The sequence below is a fragment of the Enoplosus armatus genome, chromosome 6 (genome assembly GCF_043641665.1).
Source record: "Enoplosus armatus isolate fEnoArm2 chromosome 6, fEnoArm2.hap1, whole genome shotgun sequence".
Taxonomy (NCBI): domain Eukaryota; kingdom Metazoa; phylum Chordata; class Actinopteri; order Centrarchiformes; family Enoplosidae; genus Enoplosus; species Enoplosus armatus.
The window spans coordinates 1,651,024-1,668,753 of NC_092185.1; the positions used below are offsets into that span (position 1 = coordinate 1,651,024).

Genomic DNA, 17,730 nt, shown 5'->3' on the forward strand with positions numbered 1-17,730 from the left:
TATCTGAAAAATGATAGATATCAAAATGAACTAATAGGTCATTTACTGTAAGTTCCTTGTAAGTTAAAGGAATCCCTTTAATCTAATCTTTGGATGCTTTGCTGTCGGGAGATGGGTGATTACGTCAAACCTGGAAACTGCTGTCTTTAAAGGGAAGGTTCAGGATTTACATTCATCATGTGAAGCACATTTAAAACTGCAGGACTATGTACTGCAGACAAAGTAGTAATCGTAGTACAAATACTCGTGCGTTTTGAACAGTGAAATTGTAAGAGCATCCTATAGCATGCTGTTAAATTCAAGAGCAGAGAAGGAGTGTTTGTATTGTAAGTCAGTGGGGATCAATATTGAATGATTTTGACTTATACCAATGTGGATATTTGAGAATAATGAAACAGTTTTTAAATGTTGGGAACTCTGAAGTAACCGAAATGGCTAGTTAGCATTTCTTTAAAAAAACGGTTGATCCTTACATGCTGTTGGTTCTATGAGAAGGTTCCAATAGTGATCAATAGGATCGGCTTCACATCCTGAAACTTCCCCCTGTGTGTGTGTGGTCCATTGTGTGTGTGTGTGTGTGTTTCCAGCCTCCACCTGAAGTGAGTAATGTTTGGTCAGTGGGATTTGTTGTGTGTGGTTAAGGGATTCAGTATCTCCTAATAGGAGATTATGTTACTGCTTATGTTACTGAGATTGTGTTATGTTACGGCGAGCAAACACTTGACCAGAGAGTCGGTTGGTCTGCCTGTATTTCCCTCTTGACTTTGGCTCTTTGTCTCCCACTTTTTGAAACTGGTCTTTTATCCAGGAAAGGGTTTCTGAGGACGCTCACTCTTTTTGTTTTTAGCACTATTGTACGTCTTGCTTCACGTTCATCCAGTTAAAGGAGTGCTCCACCAAAAAAACCTGTCTTTTGTACATCAAGTACTTCCCTCCTGTGTGCTTGAAATCATTGAAACGTTTGATAATCCAAGCTGACGGCGGCCGTCCTCTGAGAAGGAGTCGGCTACAAACGTTTCAGAGCCAGCAAACAGACTTTTAGTTGAATATTCTTTTCAAAGAATACTTAAACATTTTTGTAAATATGCTTATTTGCTTTCTTTCCAAGAGTGAGATGAGAAGATTGACATCGATGCGTTGAATATGGAGTCAGGACGTGTTTAGCCTAGCTTGGCATAAAGATCTGTGCTTTTGGTTGGCGTTGCATGCTAACCTATGATCACCAACCGTATTAGACTTATTATACTATAGCCGAACATGCTTCACAGTAGTACTAGGTGGATGGATAAACTGTTGTTCATCAAGAAGTAAAGCTCATAACTCCCTCTGAAATCACACATTTTTGTTTTTATACATCTGTTCATGTGAGGGTTAAACAAAACAAGACACACTGTGTGAATCAGTCAGCTTCAGAGGTGTTGTAGGGGTATTTCTTCCCCACTTTATACTTTGTTATCGATCTTCTCATCTCTCATAAAGGAAGTAAAAAAAGTGACAAAATGTTGAAGTATTCCTTTAACTCCGCTGACTCTCTCTCTTCTCTTGGCTTCTTCTCTCTGACTCTCAGATTGTTGTCTTACACAACCGTCTCCTCTCACTGTTTGCTGACACACTGTCTCTCTCAAGGGTCAGTCAATGACCTCACCAGTCTGTGACCCCACTGTCTAAGGAGATGATGTCACCGTCTTCACACACACACACACACACACACACACACACACACACAGAGAGAAGGCTCAGCAGCCGTTGACAGCTGTCTGAGCATCTGACCAACCCTTTGGGCCTATTTAACCTTTGACCTCCACCACTGGTCAATGTGTGTGTGTGTGTGGGGGGGGGGGGCACACTGCAGTAAATAGAGACACCCAGATCTTTGAAATGTGACAAGTGAATAGAGATTCAACCAGCGTCTGGAGCTGAAAATAGAAAATAAACAAACGTGAATTTAAAAAAACAATGAAGTATTTGACGAAAGATCCCAAAGACCAAACATTTTCTGGATGTTTGCATTTGATGTGTGCAGTCGGGTGTTTGGTTCTGGGCCTCTGTGGCTGTGGGTTTGCATTTTGTGCCTGTTTGGGTGTCTATGGTTTCTGGCCGTGTGGAATGTCTAGTGACGGGGTGGCATGCTGTTTTTGGCTCAAAACCGACCGGGCGCCTTGACAACATAAGTCGTGATTAAGTGATGGTAAGTAACGGGAAAGCCTCGACTGGATGCACAACACTTTCAACAGGATCCATGCGTGATCTGTTAAAACGCTCCATGTGCAGCGTCAGTTCAGTGTAAGCAAGTATTGCAACTGGCATAAAACTACAATTTCAACTTCTGAAGTGAGTCTTTGTTTTAAAGTAAGTCAGAAGAACAGATTGTTTCTTAATCATCCCTTTGCTGCACTCGTGTATCCCGTGTTCTTTTTTTTTTTTTGGGAGCACCACTAGCTAAGGTTTGGGTTTTTGACCAAAGTATTCCCTCGCAACTGGCCAAAATTGATCTCTTTATTTTCTCAACTTCCTTCAGCGTATCACATTGTGCTGCTTGGCGCTGAGGTCTAACGTACCCGGCAATTTGAAAACTGGCCTTTCCCGGGTCTCGCAGTAGCTCGAGAAGCCTCAAAACCTCCTTTTGTTGCAATTGGAGAAACTCGCTGGTGAAATACGCCGATTGTTGGCCCTGCAGTCCCTGACAAGTTCTAAGCCAAAGGAAAACAATGGAGAGGCAGCCGGTCGTTGGATGTTAAAGTGTAGAAGAGGCAACCCAGAGTGTGGATTATGGGTTCCTGTGTCTTCTCTCGCTGGCCGGTCGCTGTGGTATGTGCTAATTACAGCCTGAGAGAGGCTCGCTGCCGGAGCTGAGACATGCCGACCGACCGGAGGGCCTGAGGAGACACACACACACACACACACACACACACACACACTGTACTGGACCCCTCCTTTACAATCACTGTGAGGTGTTAGAGTCTCCCAGCTACACACAAATGCACTCATGTGTTCACTTTGCAGGGTTTCCCCAGAAAATGTGTTCATGCTCGAGTTTCATTTTCTCTCTTTTCTGACGTGCTGCTTTAATTAATCACTTCAAAGTGAACAGTGCGGTTTGATTGATTAATCACTGTCATCTGCTGAGCTGAGTCACATGACCGTGAAAACACTTGGTCTCCGGTAATCAATTTGGTTCCTTCATGGTGGTCTTATCCATTAAAAACGTGGCCTCTGCTGTCTGATGGAGCTGCCTGATGGAGCTGTCTGATGGAGCTGTCTGATGGAGCTGCCTGATGGAGCTGCCTGATGGAGCTGTCTGATGGAGCGCTGTGGGGACTCACGTGACTTCAGACTCGTCCGGACAAAATCCAAAAGGACTTTAACCTTTTGACTTGGAATGACTTGACATTCTCCCGAAGCCCAACTATTTGACAATGACGTTATAAATAAAGTATTCAAAGGAGGGAAAATCAACTCTTCACTTTCCTGTTCTTGAGTCAATCTGACAGCAGCCAATCACGTTGCATGAGCAGGAAGGAAATGACATCACAGGAACACCAAGACACACCTTAATAATAATTTAGATTTTCTTCTTTCTTGTGATGTTAGCGGAGGCAGTGGCCCTCCTCGTGTCTGTCGACGTATTGTGGGAAACCCTGCTTAGTCACACACACATATACACAGTCATTTAGCTCAGATAGATGCATCCGTCAGTTTCACAGAGCACCAGAACTGTTGTGATCAAAGTTTATGTGTTATAACTTCATGAAAAGCTCCTTCGCGATGCTGATGTCTCTCTCCGTCTTCCTCTCCTTCTCTGTGTTTGTGTGTTTCCACCTGACACCAGCAGGACTGCTTCACAGTGGAAGGAGAGGACCTGAAACACGACTTTGAGCGGCTGCAGCTGGCTATGGAGATGGTCGGCTTCCTGCCCACCACACGCAAACAGTAAGACGAGCTGCGCGATGCATGCGACTGTTGTTATATAACTGATTACAGAACCTCAGCGCTGTCTGTTACAATCGGGGTCTGGAGTGGAACGGATGTGTAGAAATTTATCCCATTAAATCTGTGTGGAAAGTTATTACCAGCTCAGCAGACGTGGTTTAGAGACGCAAACATAAAACAAACTGATCATTCTGTGAGTACTCCTGCTCTCCGTCTGATGTTCTCACAAAACCCGTCGACAGCTCAGAGCATGTTGTGTCGTTTTTTATTGTCTATTCCAGATTTAAAGGAACAGTTTGTTAAGCCGACCGGCTGTAGCTTCATATTCAGAGTGGTATCGATCTCGATGGATAGAGTCCCGGATGTCTTTGCTCTTTAGTTTGACCTCTTTAAGTAAACTTCAGTCAGGAAGCTTTGTAAAGGCTTCTTAGAAATCCACAGCTTTCATCAGACGTGTCCAAACTGACATCCTGTTCATTTTCTATCCTCTGCAAAAAGTATTTAAAGATCTCTTACATCAGATACATTTTTTTAGCGTCAGTTTGGGTCAAGAGATGTGAGCCTACGAGATGTCCTGGTCAAGAATCTCTGAGCACAGAAGTGCCTCTCTTCTTCTTCTTCTTCAGGATCTTCTCCCTGCTGTCAGCAATCCTCCACCTGGGGAACATCCGCTACAAGAAGAAGACCTACAGAGACGATTCCATCGACATCTGCAACCCGGAGGTCCTGCCCACCGTCTCAGAGCTGCTGGAGGTGAGCAGCGTGATGCAGCCTTTTCACAAACACTCTGTATTCAAAAATCAATTATTATTAGTAAAGTTCAAATCAACACATTTTATGGAACTGTGTGAGGCAGAAAATGTATTCAATTTTAATAATAATCCAGTTTATATCTGAAGATCCTATAGAAAACGCCACCTATGACGTCTGAGTGAAAACACACAGTACTTTTTGTCCTGCTGACTGTATGCTGAAATGCAATACTCTAAATACTTTGAAGGATAATAAAAATGAAGAATTGGAGCAGAGCTTTACCACAGGGCTTGTTTATTCTCCCTAAATACTTTCTTTGCCATTTTGTCTCCCAAAGTTATTCCATTACATGCCCACTGGACTTAGTGAACTCTAAAAAACAAGTAGCATCCATTTGAGCGAGCGAGTTTTCCTTCGGCTGTGTGTTTTTTGAAACGATGTGAGAAGTCGTGATTCCTGTTGAGAGAGTTTACCTCCCATATGTGGGCTGTACGGACTGAGGACTCTCTGCGTACAAGCACAGCTTGTGGTGACGGCGAAGTTAAGAGGTGCTTCAGGTCCTGAAGAGCCGTCCGACCACCCAAAGTACTGTTTGTGTTGAGGCTATTTTCAGACCTCTTGTGCTGTTGCGTAGGTGAGCTTTCCCACCAGGAAGAGCCCAATATCACCTGCACGTTAAATCATATTTTAATGATTATAGAAGTATTTCAGACATTGATTCAAGCTTCAACAATGTCTTTTTAAAGGATCTTTGTGAATCTGTCAATCATGCTTATCAACTACGTTTTGTTCCTTCATTTTGAGGTGGAATGTTTTTGTACATCACTTGTTTTTTGGCCTGTCAGGTGTAGATTGTCAGTCACTTATGGATGCTTGGTGGATGGTCAGTGCTTGTCCAATCACGTCTTTACTTGCACAGTACCATCGTTACTTGTCTATTGCACATTTGCAAGCAGATTCGTTTGCTCAGTGGCGGCACTTTGTCTCTCTAAATAAAGTTCAAATAAAGTTCAGCCGACCTCTGGTTTCAGCAACATTATTAGATCCGACTGTAGAGGTTAAACTGCCTCAGACTTCAGGACCGCTGAGTTGTGGACAGTCTCATGCTGCTTCATCATTCCTCTTTCTCTTAATTTAATTTATTTTAACATTGTATTTTTATAACCTCACTTCTGTTTTATTACTGCACAAACCAAAACTATATTATACTTACGCAGGCTTTGATCTCTGCATATATTTTCCTGACGTCAATCTCGACACTAGTAATTATCCAACACACGCTAATCAGTCTGGCCTGTAGGTTTAGACTTCTTCTCTGGACTCTTTATAGTCCACATGGCTGTGAGAGACATGGAAAAACATCTTCTGGCATGGGTTAACGTGCCATGCAGCGTTTACAAATTTATGACTGAATTTGGGTTCGTTCTTGACACTCACTGCAGACCACACACACACACACACACACACACACTCTCATCAGTGTGCACTATGAGGACAGCTCAAACATCCACATGCTGTTCTGATTTACTTTGGGATTGAGGGATGGTGGCACTTCCCAGTCCCTGTTACAGACTTCAACGATTAGCCGGATGTGCTTGTTGAGTCGCTGACAAAACAATGTCCGAAGTGTGCCGGAGACTCCTGTCAACAGCACAGCGGGGATGTTATGACTGTGGAGAGCCAGCCAGGGTCCCTTTAACATCCAGACTGGTCTCTTTGACTCTCCAGAGGTCCAGAGAGGCAGTGACGTGAGCTGAGCCACATGTTGGCCACATGCTCAGGGTTAGTGTTTTAAGTTCAAGTTTATTTGGATGTCTGTTAGTTGGTGCAGAGGCAGCGGCTATTTGTCCCCAGGGACATATAAAACATTCTTAAAGCAAAGAAGAAGAAAGGAGGAAAACCAAAACACGGCTTAATGAAACAGAGTCACAATCAAACAGCCTTTTAAGGACATCTTAACTCTTTAATATGGCAACATTCCTGCTGAAACATGATATTTCAGTTGGACGAAACAGGCGTCGACCAATGAGAAATCAGAGTTATGTGATGTGAGGAGTAGAGTGGAGGGGCAGAGCAGTAAAAGAAATTAATGGGTAATTGTGATACACAATCATTAAGTGTTTTTGAAATGTATTGGTTAAAAAAAAAAAAAAAAAAGTGGCCTTTCATTTAATTGTAACTTGACAGCAAAGCATGTGATTTACACTGGAATTGCCTTTAGATTACTTTCAAATTTCAATTTGCAAAGAGAGTGGATGGATGTATAGACAGACAACGCTCCATCAAAAGTACTTATGTGTTATTGATAATGCATGACTTTATTTTAGGGCTCTTTGCATAAGAGAATCTGCTAAATGGCTAAAATTGGTTGTTGAGGTTGTGAGTCATGCGAGGCTGTGTGGCAGATCAGCTGAAGTCCACATACTGGCTCCGAGTGAGGTCTTAATTTGCATGAATAACCAATGTTGGAATCAGTCCGTTCTTCACTTTGATATGTAAAATGGGCATCAGGATGTGAACCACTGCTCTCACTGTTACTGCGGCACTCTGATGCGAAGCACCTCTCAAGGAGAACTGATTGGCACGAATGTGGACTGATGAATGAATAGGAATGAAACTGGCCGGGACTTCCTGTTTCCTGCAGAGGTGGAACTGGAAGAGGAAGTAGAGCTCGTAGGAGCTGATGGACGGCTGACAGACTGGAACCTCTGAGCTGCAGAGTTGAGTGATTCCACCTAACGAGAAACATTCCTGTGCAAACTGGTAATCAGTCCTGAGAGAGCAGCTTACTGTGAGAACAAATCCCACTAAACACTGAATCAACAGATTCAGGGTTCATAGACAATCTACAAAGTGTCTTTGTTGCTTGTAGCATGCAGTGAAAATATAAAGACCTGGCAGCTGAAGAATTAGACCCAAAGGATGACTGATGTCCAAGTTCATGCAGAACTGTGATTAGTTCATTGAGGGAAAGAGGTGGAGCCTACGATCAATTCTTTTTGGTGTGTGTTTTTTAACTAATCTAGAGAGGAGAGAACAGCATCTGTCAGAGCTAAAGATTTGCTAACCTAGAATCAGACTTGAGGAAACAGAATCACTGACCCCAAACCAGTGCTTACAAACTTCTGTGTATTATAGCATTAGACGTGTGATCATAGACGGAGCAGCGAGCCTGTTACCAAGCGACTAATACATGGAAATGTACCGGCTAAAGACCAATCACCAGGCTTTGCTCTTAGTCGAGGGATTACCAGGCAGTGTGAAATGAAGTCTGATTATGCCCCCCCCCCCCCCCCCCCACACACCACACACACACACACTCGCAGCCCTCCTCCTTCCTTCAAAGCCTTTACAAAGTTGATAAAACGAGATCCATAATGGTATTAAGTATAACATTAACACCCTGCCTTTTTATACATGAAGACATCAGACAATCACACAAAGACATGATGTCACATGTACACACACACACACACACACACACACAAACATGTGGTCTCAGGAGCAGCTGTTCGGCCCAATCCCATAATCCCTGTAGATGGAGGAGATGTGTGCGGCGACATCTGCTTCTCCCAGTGTGGCCCTGTCATCAATGGTCTGTCTGGGGCCAAGTTTAGAGTCTGTGCACATGCAAGGCCACATGGTATTGTACTGTAGTTGTGGTGTTTGTTAGCTCGGCGAGCATCAGTTTGGTAGATTGAAGGGTCAATTAGGGATGAGTGGTACGGATAAAACCTTCTGTCACAGTGATGGTAGTTTTATACACACTGGATATTGTGATATAGTTAATTTAGAAACTGCTTATACTGCAGACAAAATAACCACATGGGAATGTCTGTCTAACTCTGGGAATTAAATTAATTAATGACTTCACGTTGATGCAACAAAACAAGAAGCAAACCTGCTCATTGATTTGCAACATTTCCAGCAATCTAATACCAGCAGAGATATTAAAGAAATGATGACCTTGATTTAAACGATGTGCTGTCTCTGTGTTGTGTAATGGTATGCTGTATGTCCTCATGTTGTCCAGCTCTGGGGTCAGTCATGACCAGCTGTCAATTGTTAAGTATCTTGAATTATATTTGTGCGTTGTGGACAGTTCTTAACATTAGTTTAAGTTCAAAGCAAATCCAGAGCACATTTCTACTAAAATGTAAATTTCCTCTGACCGACATTTAGATGTTTCATTAATTAGAATTACTTCTGGCTCAGTACTAAAGTTACATCATGAATAATCTTGGTTTTGGCTTGGACAATAAACGACAGCATGTATGAGGCAGGGATGGTCTATCAAAAGAGTATGTTGCATTATGGGAAATGTAGGATTCTGTGTTTTTTGAGCCTGACCCATACAAGGAACTGAAAGTCTTGATATCTCAGCCTCTGCTGCTTAAATGTGAACCTTTCTTTATGTCTGTCCTCCAGTGAATTAATTAAATTACTGGAGAACCCCTTTAATTATTAGACTGGACCACCACTGCATGTTATCATCCTTACTATTTCCATGACTATTAACTGTCAGGTTGTCAAATAAAGGCCATAACATCCCCAAAATAATTCTCACTACAGCTCGACTTCGGCTATGATCAGTGACCCTGTATAATGAGGACGATGTTACTCTAATAGGTCACACCTTAAACAACACAGTCCTCCGACGTCATGTAGGAGCTCTGAAGTGACACCACAGCCTGATCTTGTCTTGTCTTTCTTTCCTCTTCAGGTGAAAGAGGAGATGCTGCTGGAAGCGCTGACGACCAGGAAGACGGTGACCGTCGGAGAGAGGCTCATCGTACCCTACAAACTTGCTGAGGTGACCTTTCTAGTTACCACAACATCCACATACTGCGCCACATCAAAATGTGACACCCACCCACCTGAGTCTCAAACACTTCTGACCTTTTACTGGTAAACCCCCCTGTGAGCCTGTCTGGTCACACGTTTAATGACACCCAGAACATGGAGGGCGGCGGTGGCAGTAGGGGCGTGGCCTGAGTAAATCCCAGTCAGTCTCCAGAAAACCCATCAGAGCTGAATGTTTTGTGATGAAGTGCGTCAGCTGTAGGGGAGATTCTGTGTTTGTGTGTGCATGCTTTGGAGCTTGTCTGGGCAGCCCCCACCGCTCCTCTCTAAGGCTCTTTTGATAGGGGTCTCTTCCTCTGCAACTTCCTGTTTCCTGTCGAGTCGAGGAGCGACTCAGCCCTCTGGACTCAGTCTGTGAAATGCACCTCCAGGATGCCTCTGCTAACCTAGATAGACTCCTCTGATGTCTGTCATTGTGCTCGTGAATATTAATATTCAGAGCTTTTCGTTCCTCTCGAGCCTTTGATGGTTAAGCATAGAATTGAATTTGGTCCAGCTCTGTGCTGCAGGGCCTTTTCTCTGAGGAAGGAAATGCTACACATAGATAGTCTGTTACCCCCCCCCCCCCCCCCCGATTCCTTCCAGTCATGTGGTCTGGTCTCAGGAATGTGCAACCTCCACTGGAATATACAGAACAGAGGCCAAGAGATCCTGATCCAGATCCTGAGTCTGTCTCTGTCTTCGTCTCTTTCTCTCTCGTTGTCAGTCACATGAATACTCTTTTTCTACACTAGCTGAGTGACAGAGGCTCAGATAATGTGATCAGAAACAAGGCTTCAGCTATGATAAACCCTGTCCTGCAGCTTCCGGTGTACTGCCATGGAAGTTCCCTCCTGTCCCTCACAAGGTGGTCTTATCTCGAAAGGAACAAGAGGCAAATAATTATAGAAGGTCCTGGAGAGAACGCGGCAGAAAGCTTCAAACTCTGAAAGTCCCCCATTGACAGAAAGGGAAAAGACAGAAAAGCACAATGGGAAATCCCCAGATGAGTTCTCTAAGAGAAGAAAATCGTCACCATATAGTTGTGTCTCTGATTAAACTTGCAATAACTGATTTTTAGGCCATTTGAGGGCAGCAGAAACCAGCTGTAAATGGACTTTTATAGCGCTTTTCTATCTTAACAGACAAAATACTTTATTTTAGAAAATATAGATGCTATGCTAACTCTTCTTTTAGCTCTGTTTTGGTCACCTCTAACCCCAGAGGGAAATATCTGTTTTTTAGCTGCTACATGCTCCACTTTCTTCACCAGCTATTTGCTAACGTTATCTGTCCGTGGTTTCAGTGCCGGGCAGATGGCGTACAGTGGGTTTAAATTAGCTGCCTGATGCAGAGAGAGCGGTGAGAGGGAACCAAAACAATGAGCTGAAAGATGCTGTGAAGCTCTGTCGAGCTGAAGGGGGGCAGCAGAGTCGGGTGAAAATGACCTGTGGGTTCCTCACTATGCTCTACGAGGAACCTTTTTCACATACATAGTCTTGTGAATTAAAGCAAAGTAAAGAATATCTCCACGAACACCCACAAGTTTGCTCAAACGTGAGGCACCCAGAGTGCAAAGTGCAAACTGTCTATAGAAAACAACTGGAAAAAGACGCGCTCTGTCTGATGAGGGCTTAACTCTGCCTCAAACTGCCATTTGAAGAAGTGAGGAACGAAACCAAAATATCCTCCCTTTCCAAAAATGAAATGTCATCACTCTCTATCTGACACTCAGATTGGTCCTCACAAAGCTAGATGTACGACAGCACACACACACCCTGCCCTGATCTGACTGGGGGCCGTGGGAGCGAGTCGAGGCCACCTGTGGAATCCATAACACGCCTGTTTTTATACAAAGGAAATGTGGAAAAAAGAACCTGGCAAATGTTGCTGCTTCTTCTCAGAAATGAGTTTTTTCAGGATGAGGAAGGTTGAGAAAGTGTGCGAGCCAGCTGTCCCGTCCACCCACAGTTGGGATGGGGAGGTTCTGCTGAGGCGTCTGACCTGCTGAACCTCCGCGAGCTGCAGAGTAGAGGTTGAGTTATATTCAGCCAATAAGGTGCCTCAGTTCATCGGATGGGCTCTTAGTGAATCAGGTGGAATGCAATTAAGAAGTGCTTCGTTTTGGTTCCTGAGAAACAATGAGAGTAAAATGAATTCCCTAATCGAGCCGGGCAAGTGGCTCAGCTGGATGTGTCAGCATTTCAGTTTTTAATCCAGCATCTGTTTTTAAACTTCCCCCAAATTTGTCTTTTTGTTCTCTTTCTCAAAAGCTCAATCCGTCAAAACAACAGGCTTCACACAGATCCTCAGAATAAAAGAGCCATATTTCTAATCAATAAGCCACCGTGATGCTCATGTTTTAAGATTTTATTAAAACATCGAGGCTTATAGTTATCAGCTATGATCTGTGATTGAAGTCAGGCATTGTTTTCTTTCTTTCTCCGTTCACTGATTGTGTGGCAAACAACACATTCAGTACAAAAATAAATGAAACATTTTTAACAGTATGTTTGGTACATATATATAAATATATATATATATATAATATTATTACATGTAAATGGTGCATTTATCACAAAAAAAGGGAAAAGAAATAAAAATACTTTTTTGCTAGCCTCAGATATGCTTTGTGGTAAGTGCTAATTAGCAAATGTTAGCATGCTAACACACTAGCCTAAGATGGTAAACACTCATTTTGAGCATGCTAGCGTGCTAACATTGGCTGCTGAGCTGCTATAGATTCTTAGTCTTGCTGTATACAGTGTTGTGTAATTCTATGTGTGTGTGTGTGTGTGTGTGTGTGTGTGAGCCCATGTCTGTCAAGATAAGGTGTGTTTTCTGACTCTGACGTTTTCGATGTGGCTCCAGATAATCTGACTCCTCCACTTCCGTCTTCCTGTTTAAAGACAGACATGTGGAAGAGGAAGTGAGCAATCAGAGGCTCATTCACAGTCTCTGCATTCATATAAAAGGTTCTGCCTCTTATTAGAAACTGTGTCAGAGTTGTTGAAGCTTCATAGTGAGAGTGTAAAATGTATCACATATATAGACATATGTGCACTGATGGACAAAAACAACAACATAAATCCAGAATAAAAAACATATGCATGGCGGCATGATGTTGTGAAACACACACACACACACACACACACACACACACCATCCTGCAGCGAGGAAGCTAGCAGGCCACGTGCAGTGTGAGCTCATGCTGGTGTTTCACACCTCCTGTGGTTTTCAGGAGAAAGAGAGAGAGAAAGAAATGGAAAGAAAGAACAACAGCTTTCCCTCAGCAGACCCTTATAATCACAAACACCAGCTAAGACCTGGTTTAACGGCCCGGACTGTTAGGGTTTACAAAAGTCTCTGATAAAGTCCTGCTAATTATTTTGTCAGTTTCTTGGGTGGCCCTCCAGTAAAACATTTTCAACACATTTGCTTCCAGCCATGTTCCCTCCTAGTTCGTAACTGGTCCCATTGTGGTGAATAATTAAATTACACGGCAAACACAGAGACAATGTGTGCTCAGCGAGCATGTCGTGTGTTCACGTCACATCTGCCAATCCCCCGAGTCCCCGCTGAAGCATTCGAACCGTGATTCTTCTTCAAACGTTGTATTATTCATAACAACCTTGCATAACTTTGCGGGGGCAGGGACGTCACAGGCCTGCTTGCTAAAAATATCATAAACAATCAATAATGCAAGAGTGAAGAGGCAGCTTTTAAGATGCACAGTTTTGCTTCATCACGGCTGTTGGCTGCATGCGGCCTCAGCGGGCAGCGTTTTAAGAGTCAGGATCACAGTGTCCCACAAAAGCTTCAGGAAGCGGAGGGATATATCTATTTTTTTATTGTTATATAACTGATTTAAGACATTTGGGTTCATTCTGTGTTTGTGTCCTGGTAGTGTGAGTCTGTGTGCATGTTTTTGTTCTGTGTTTCAGGAAGTTTCAGACCAACTTCCTCTGGCACATTTGGTTTGTCTGAGCTTCCCTCTGAGACAGGGTTGTAACATATGTGCAGGTGATATTTCAATCTTCATTTAAGCAGGCAAACCAATTAAAGGATAAAACAATAGTCAGGTGCCCACATGAGCATATTATTCCTCCTGTTCATACTGGATTCATTAAGAGATTCATTCCCAAATCAATTTTATTGATGGGGGACAAAGTCCACAGTCCTCCTTCCATGTAAAAAGACATTCCAGCGTTTAGCTGAAGCTAATACGAAGCAGTCTGAGTCTTTTTAGTACTAAATGCCCTCTTTCTTACTTTCCCTCCCCCAGATTTCAGCAAGGAAACACTGGGAAACAAAGAGGGGGAACTTCAAACTAAAACACTGTAACTGTGTAAGACATCCACTCGATTTGATTCACTCAGGCTGCTGAAGCCTCACATTAGCTTAAAATAACAATAACAATGGAATGTGTTTTTGCACAGAGCGAAGGCTGTGGATGTTGTCCCCCGTCACTTCCACTGGAGGCTCCAGTAGGAGGAGATCTTTTAACGGCCTGTATGAATGATTATGAACAGTTATAGGAAGCAAAACCTGTTTCCTCAATCCCAGTGTGTCTTCAGCGCGAGGATGAGGATACAGCGTTAGAAATTGTGTATTTACATTCAGGTGTAGTTGGTAGCGTCCTAGTGAGCTGTCTGATAGGATGTTGAGGCTTCACATAACCGATGCGTGATTACATGTTTGGTGATGAACTAGAGTTAGACTCCTTATCTGAGTAAAAACAAACATCCTGTTGTTCTTGTCTGTGTTTGACATGAAGTTCACTTCCCTCTCTGTGGTTAGCAGGTTAGCCAGTGAAGTGTTGATGAAGTAGGGTAGTGAAATCAAGGGATCCTCAGCATTTATAAAGAGCAGTGTGATTTTTCGTCTGTTAAATTAAATCTGCTCTGATTGGATTACAATGAACAGGGTCTTTTCAATTTGGGGTCTCTGTTGTAATGCAGAACTATTTAGGGGCTCCTTGCATGAAATTGTTTGACCTAGTTGAAGCAGATTTGTCTTTTCCACTCCCCATTCAATCACAACACTTCTTGCTGCCAAAGGAACGTGCTCTGGTGTCCAAGTCTCCATTTAAGTCTGCTTATGTTAGCTTAGCACGCCTTTCATCATGTCTAAGGAGAGCGCATAGTTGCTCTTTGGCTTGTCGAGGCGTAATAATGGCTCCTCTTGGCAGTGTCTTTTTTTTTTTATGCATCAAAAAGTGATCCATAAAAAAAAAAGTTGTCCAAATAGTGAGATGCAGGTCTGGAGGCACTTAAGGGTCTGGCTCCTGACTGAAAACACCTAAAGTATTACAGCACTTTGCACAGCAAGACTACCAAACATGAGAACAGTGCTTCAAGAGTTGTGAGCAGTCTGGGAGCTTTAACTCAGGCCTCATGTTTGCCCTTTTAAAAGCGAAACGTGCCTGTTGTTATAAACCTTTAACCATTTATTAACAGAAAGCGCCTGCAGCTCCCTGACCTTCCCCATCGCTAAATTACAGTAGCATAGTCGCTAGCAGCTGATCGTAGCTAACGTGAGCTAATAGGTATTGTTTTCCCCAAAGAGATCAATGCTAATTGACTGTTGGCTAGTGTTGTTTGTATCCTGACATCTGAGAAAATAACACAAATAATAAACATGATGTTGATTTATGGATCTTGGTTAGTTGTTCATTTGATTAGAGCTTTAGATGAGAAGATTGATACGACTCTCATGTCTGTAACCTTATGCTAAATATGAAGGTAGGGCCTGCTGGGGATTAGCTTAGCTTAGCATCAAGGCTGGAAAGCTAGCCTGGCTCTGTCCAAAGGTTAAAAAAAGCATAACAAACAATAATTAAACAAACAAATGACAAATGAACACATTAATTAGTCAAATGTAACTTTAGACAGAGCCAGGCTAGCTGTTTCCTCCTGCTTCCAGTCTTTATGCTAAGCTAAACCAATCGTCTCTTGGCCCTAGCTTCATATTTAGCGTACAGGTATGAACATGGTGTCGATCTTCTCATCTAACTCTGGTAAGAAAGCAAATGAGCTAATAATGTCAGCAAAGTTGGTCAAAAGGCAACCGACCATTATTTTCATTAATCTGTTAATTATTATTTTCAATTAGTCATTTAGTCAATAAAATGTCCCACAGTCCAACATTTGGCATTTCTGCTGATAAATGACTTAAACAATATTCTGTCAATCCACTGATGGATTATTGGACTATAATGTCAGCGGCACTGTGAAGCTACATGTGTACAGTGCCTGCTCCAAATTATTGTCTCATTTGATTTAAAACACTATCCACTGATTAAACGTTCATCGCAGCGTTTCTGAGCCGTCCATCTCTGCTTTCTCTTGTGGTTTCTGGATCTTTTTGTTCCCTCAGTCGGTCCCATCAGATGACTCAGCCGCTCCCTGAGTTCATTAGACCTCCTCTCTGCCCACTTCACACATTTAATAAGACGCTGATCCAGTTCCAGAGAGGAGAGAGGGAGCGTTCACGTGGTGTGTTTGTCTTGTTGCTCTGTAGCTGTTCAAGCAGTAACCAGTGACACTGGCCAGGCTGCAGAATTACTTTGTGCCACGCTGTTGAAGAATAAGAGCAGGTTGTATAAGTGTTCCCTCTGTATTCATTTAACACTCGTGGGCCACCACAGCAACAACACCACCACCACCACCACCACCACCACCTCCGAGAAATAAAGAGTAGCAGAGGAGAGTGACTGCAGGCAGGCTGTGAGTGAGAGTGATAAAAACACATTCAGTGGGATGAAACTGTATTTGCTCCTGTTTCAGATTAAGAAATCATCTGTTTTTGATCAGGAAGAAACTGACATGATGTGTGTGTGTGTGTGTGTGTGTGTGTGTGTGTGTGTGTGTGTGTGTGTGTGTGTGTGTGTGTGTGTGTGTGTGTGTGTGTGTGTGTGTGTGTGTGTGTGTGTAGGCGGGCACGGTGAGGGACTCCATGGCCAAGTCGCTGTACAGCGCGCTGTTTGACTGGATTGTGTTCAGGACCAACCATGCCCTGCTGAACAACAGGGACCTGGAGGACGCTTCGAAGGTAGGACTGAAAACACACGACGTCTGATGTCCTCACCTGCACCTACACACACCTGCAATAAGTTTCCTCATGCTAAAAGTTTTTCTCCAAACTTTATGAAACCAGTAACATAAACAACATATTGACTGTTCAAATAGGTATGAAACAAATACACAATTAAGAGGTATGTATAACTAATAAAACAAAAACATGAATGTACATCAAAACATTATACTTTTAATAAAGGTAGGGCCTGCTGTTTAAACTAAGATGTCTTTGTTATTTTTAGTCTCATTGATTTCATTCTCACTTCAAATTCTGTCATAAACAAATGAAAATAGGCAACTTTCTGGGCTTTGCAGTTGTGTTGTCATGGTGACATGTAGTTTAGTATCAAGTCCAATAGTATTTGCAGTTTAACGTTCATATAAAAAGTGTTGCAGGGTTTCTATTTCAGTATCTAATATACCACCTTTAATCACACGTTAACTACAAGTTTAAACCAGTTCAAACCAGTTAGATGAACCAGCTAGATGAAGCTCACCGCCAGCAGGTGGAAATATTCTTTTTCTCACACATGTCGTGCTTTGTTAATGCACCTGAATCTTCTTTTTCTTAACCGTCAAACTGTGATTATTCAAGTATTAACCATTTTCTTTAAGTACATGATGCACGCAACATGTTTATTTATTAATAGTTTTATCCTACACCAGCACATCTGTCAAGTATAAATGTTCTATTGTTGCTCTCTCTGTAAGCAGCTTTGCTTTGAGTCAAACGTTACGTCGGCGTATTGTTCAGGCCTTTCTCTCTGCAGACAGTTTGACGCGACGTAGCAGGAAAACCACAGTTTAAATGATGCTGTTAATAAGGGCTGCATACCATTTAGCTTCAGTATTTTCTGCTACTGTGTGCGCTGGCTCAGCGACGAGGCTGACTGATGCTTTCTAAATGGAGCAGAGCCGTTTACAGTGTGTCTGTCTGTCAGAGGCAGGGAGGGGTGTAATATGAAAATTCCTCTGTGTGTGTGTGTGTGTGTGTGTGTGTGTGTGTTGGAGTGGCAGCTGGCTAGTCAGACCCTGTGGGGGCATCTAAAGGATTAGAAAACAGATCATTCTGTGTGTGTGTGTGTGTGTGTGTGTGTGTGTGTGTGTGTGTGTGTGTGTGTGTGTG

General features: G+C 42.9%; 1 protein-coding gene across 1 annotated transcript in view; it reads left to right on the plus strand.

Moving 5' to 3' along the window:
- The window catches only part of LOC139286042 (unconventional myosin-IXAb-like), an 85,401-nt gene that overhangs the window by 34,484 nt on the left and 33,187 nt on the right, over window positions 1-17,730 (plus strand). The window contains exons 6-9 of the mRNA XM_070906698.1: window positions 3,830-3,930; window positions 4,557-4,683; window positions 9,407-9,496; window positions 16,462-16,578. Of these exons, the coding sequence (XP_070762799.1) occupies window positions 3,830-3,930; window positions 4,557-4,683; window positions 9,407-9,496; window positions 16,462-16,578 (435 nt within the window). The remainder of the gene's footprint in view (window positions 1-3,829; window positions 3,931-4,556; window positions 4,684-9,406; window positions 9,497-16,461; window positions 16,579-17,730) is intronic.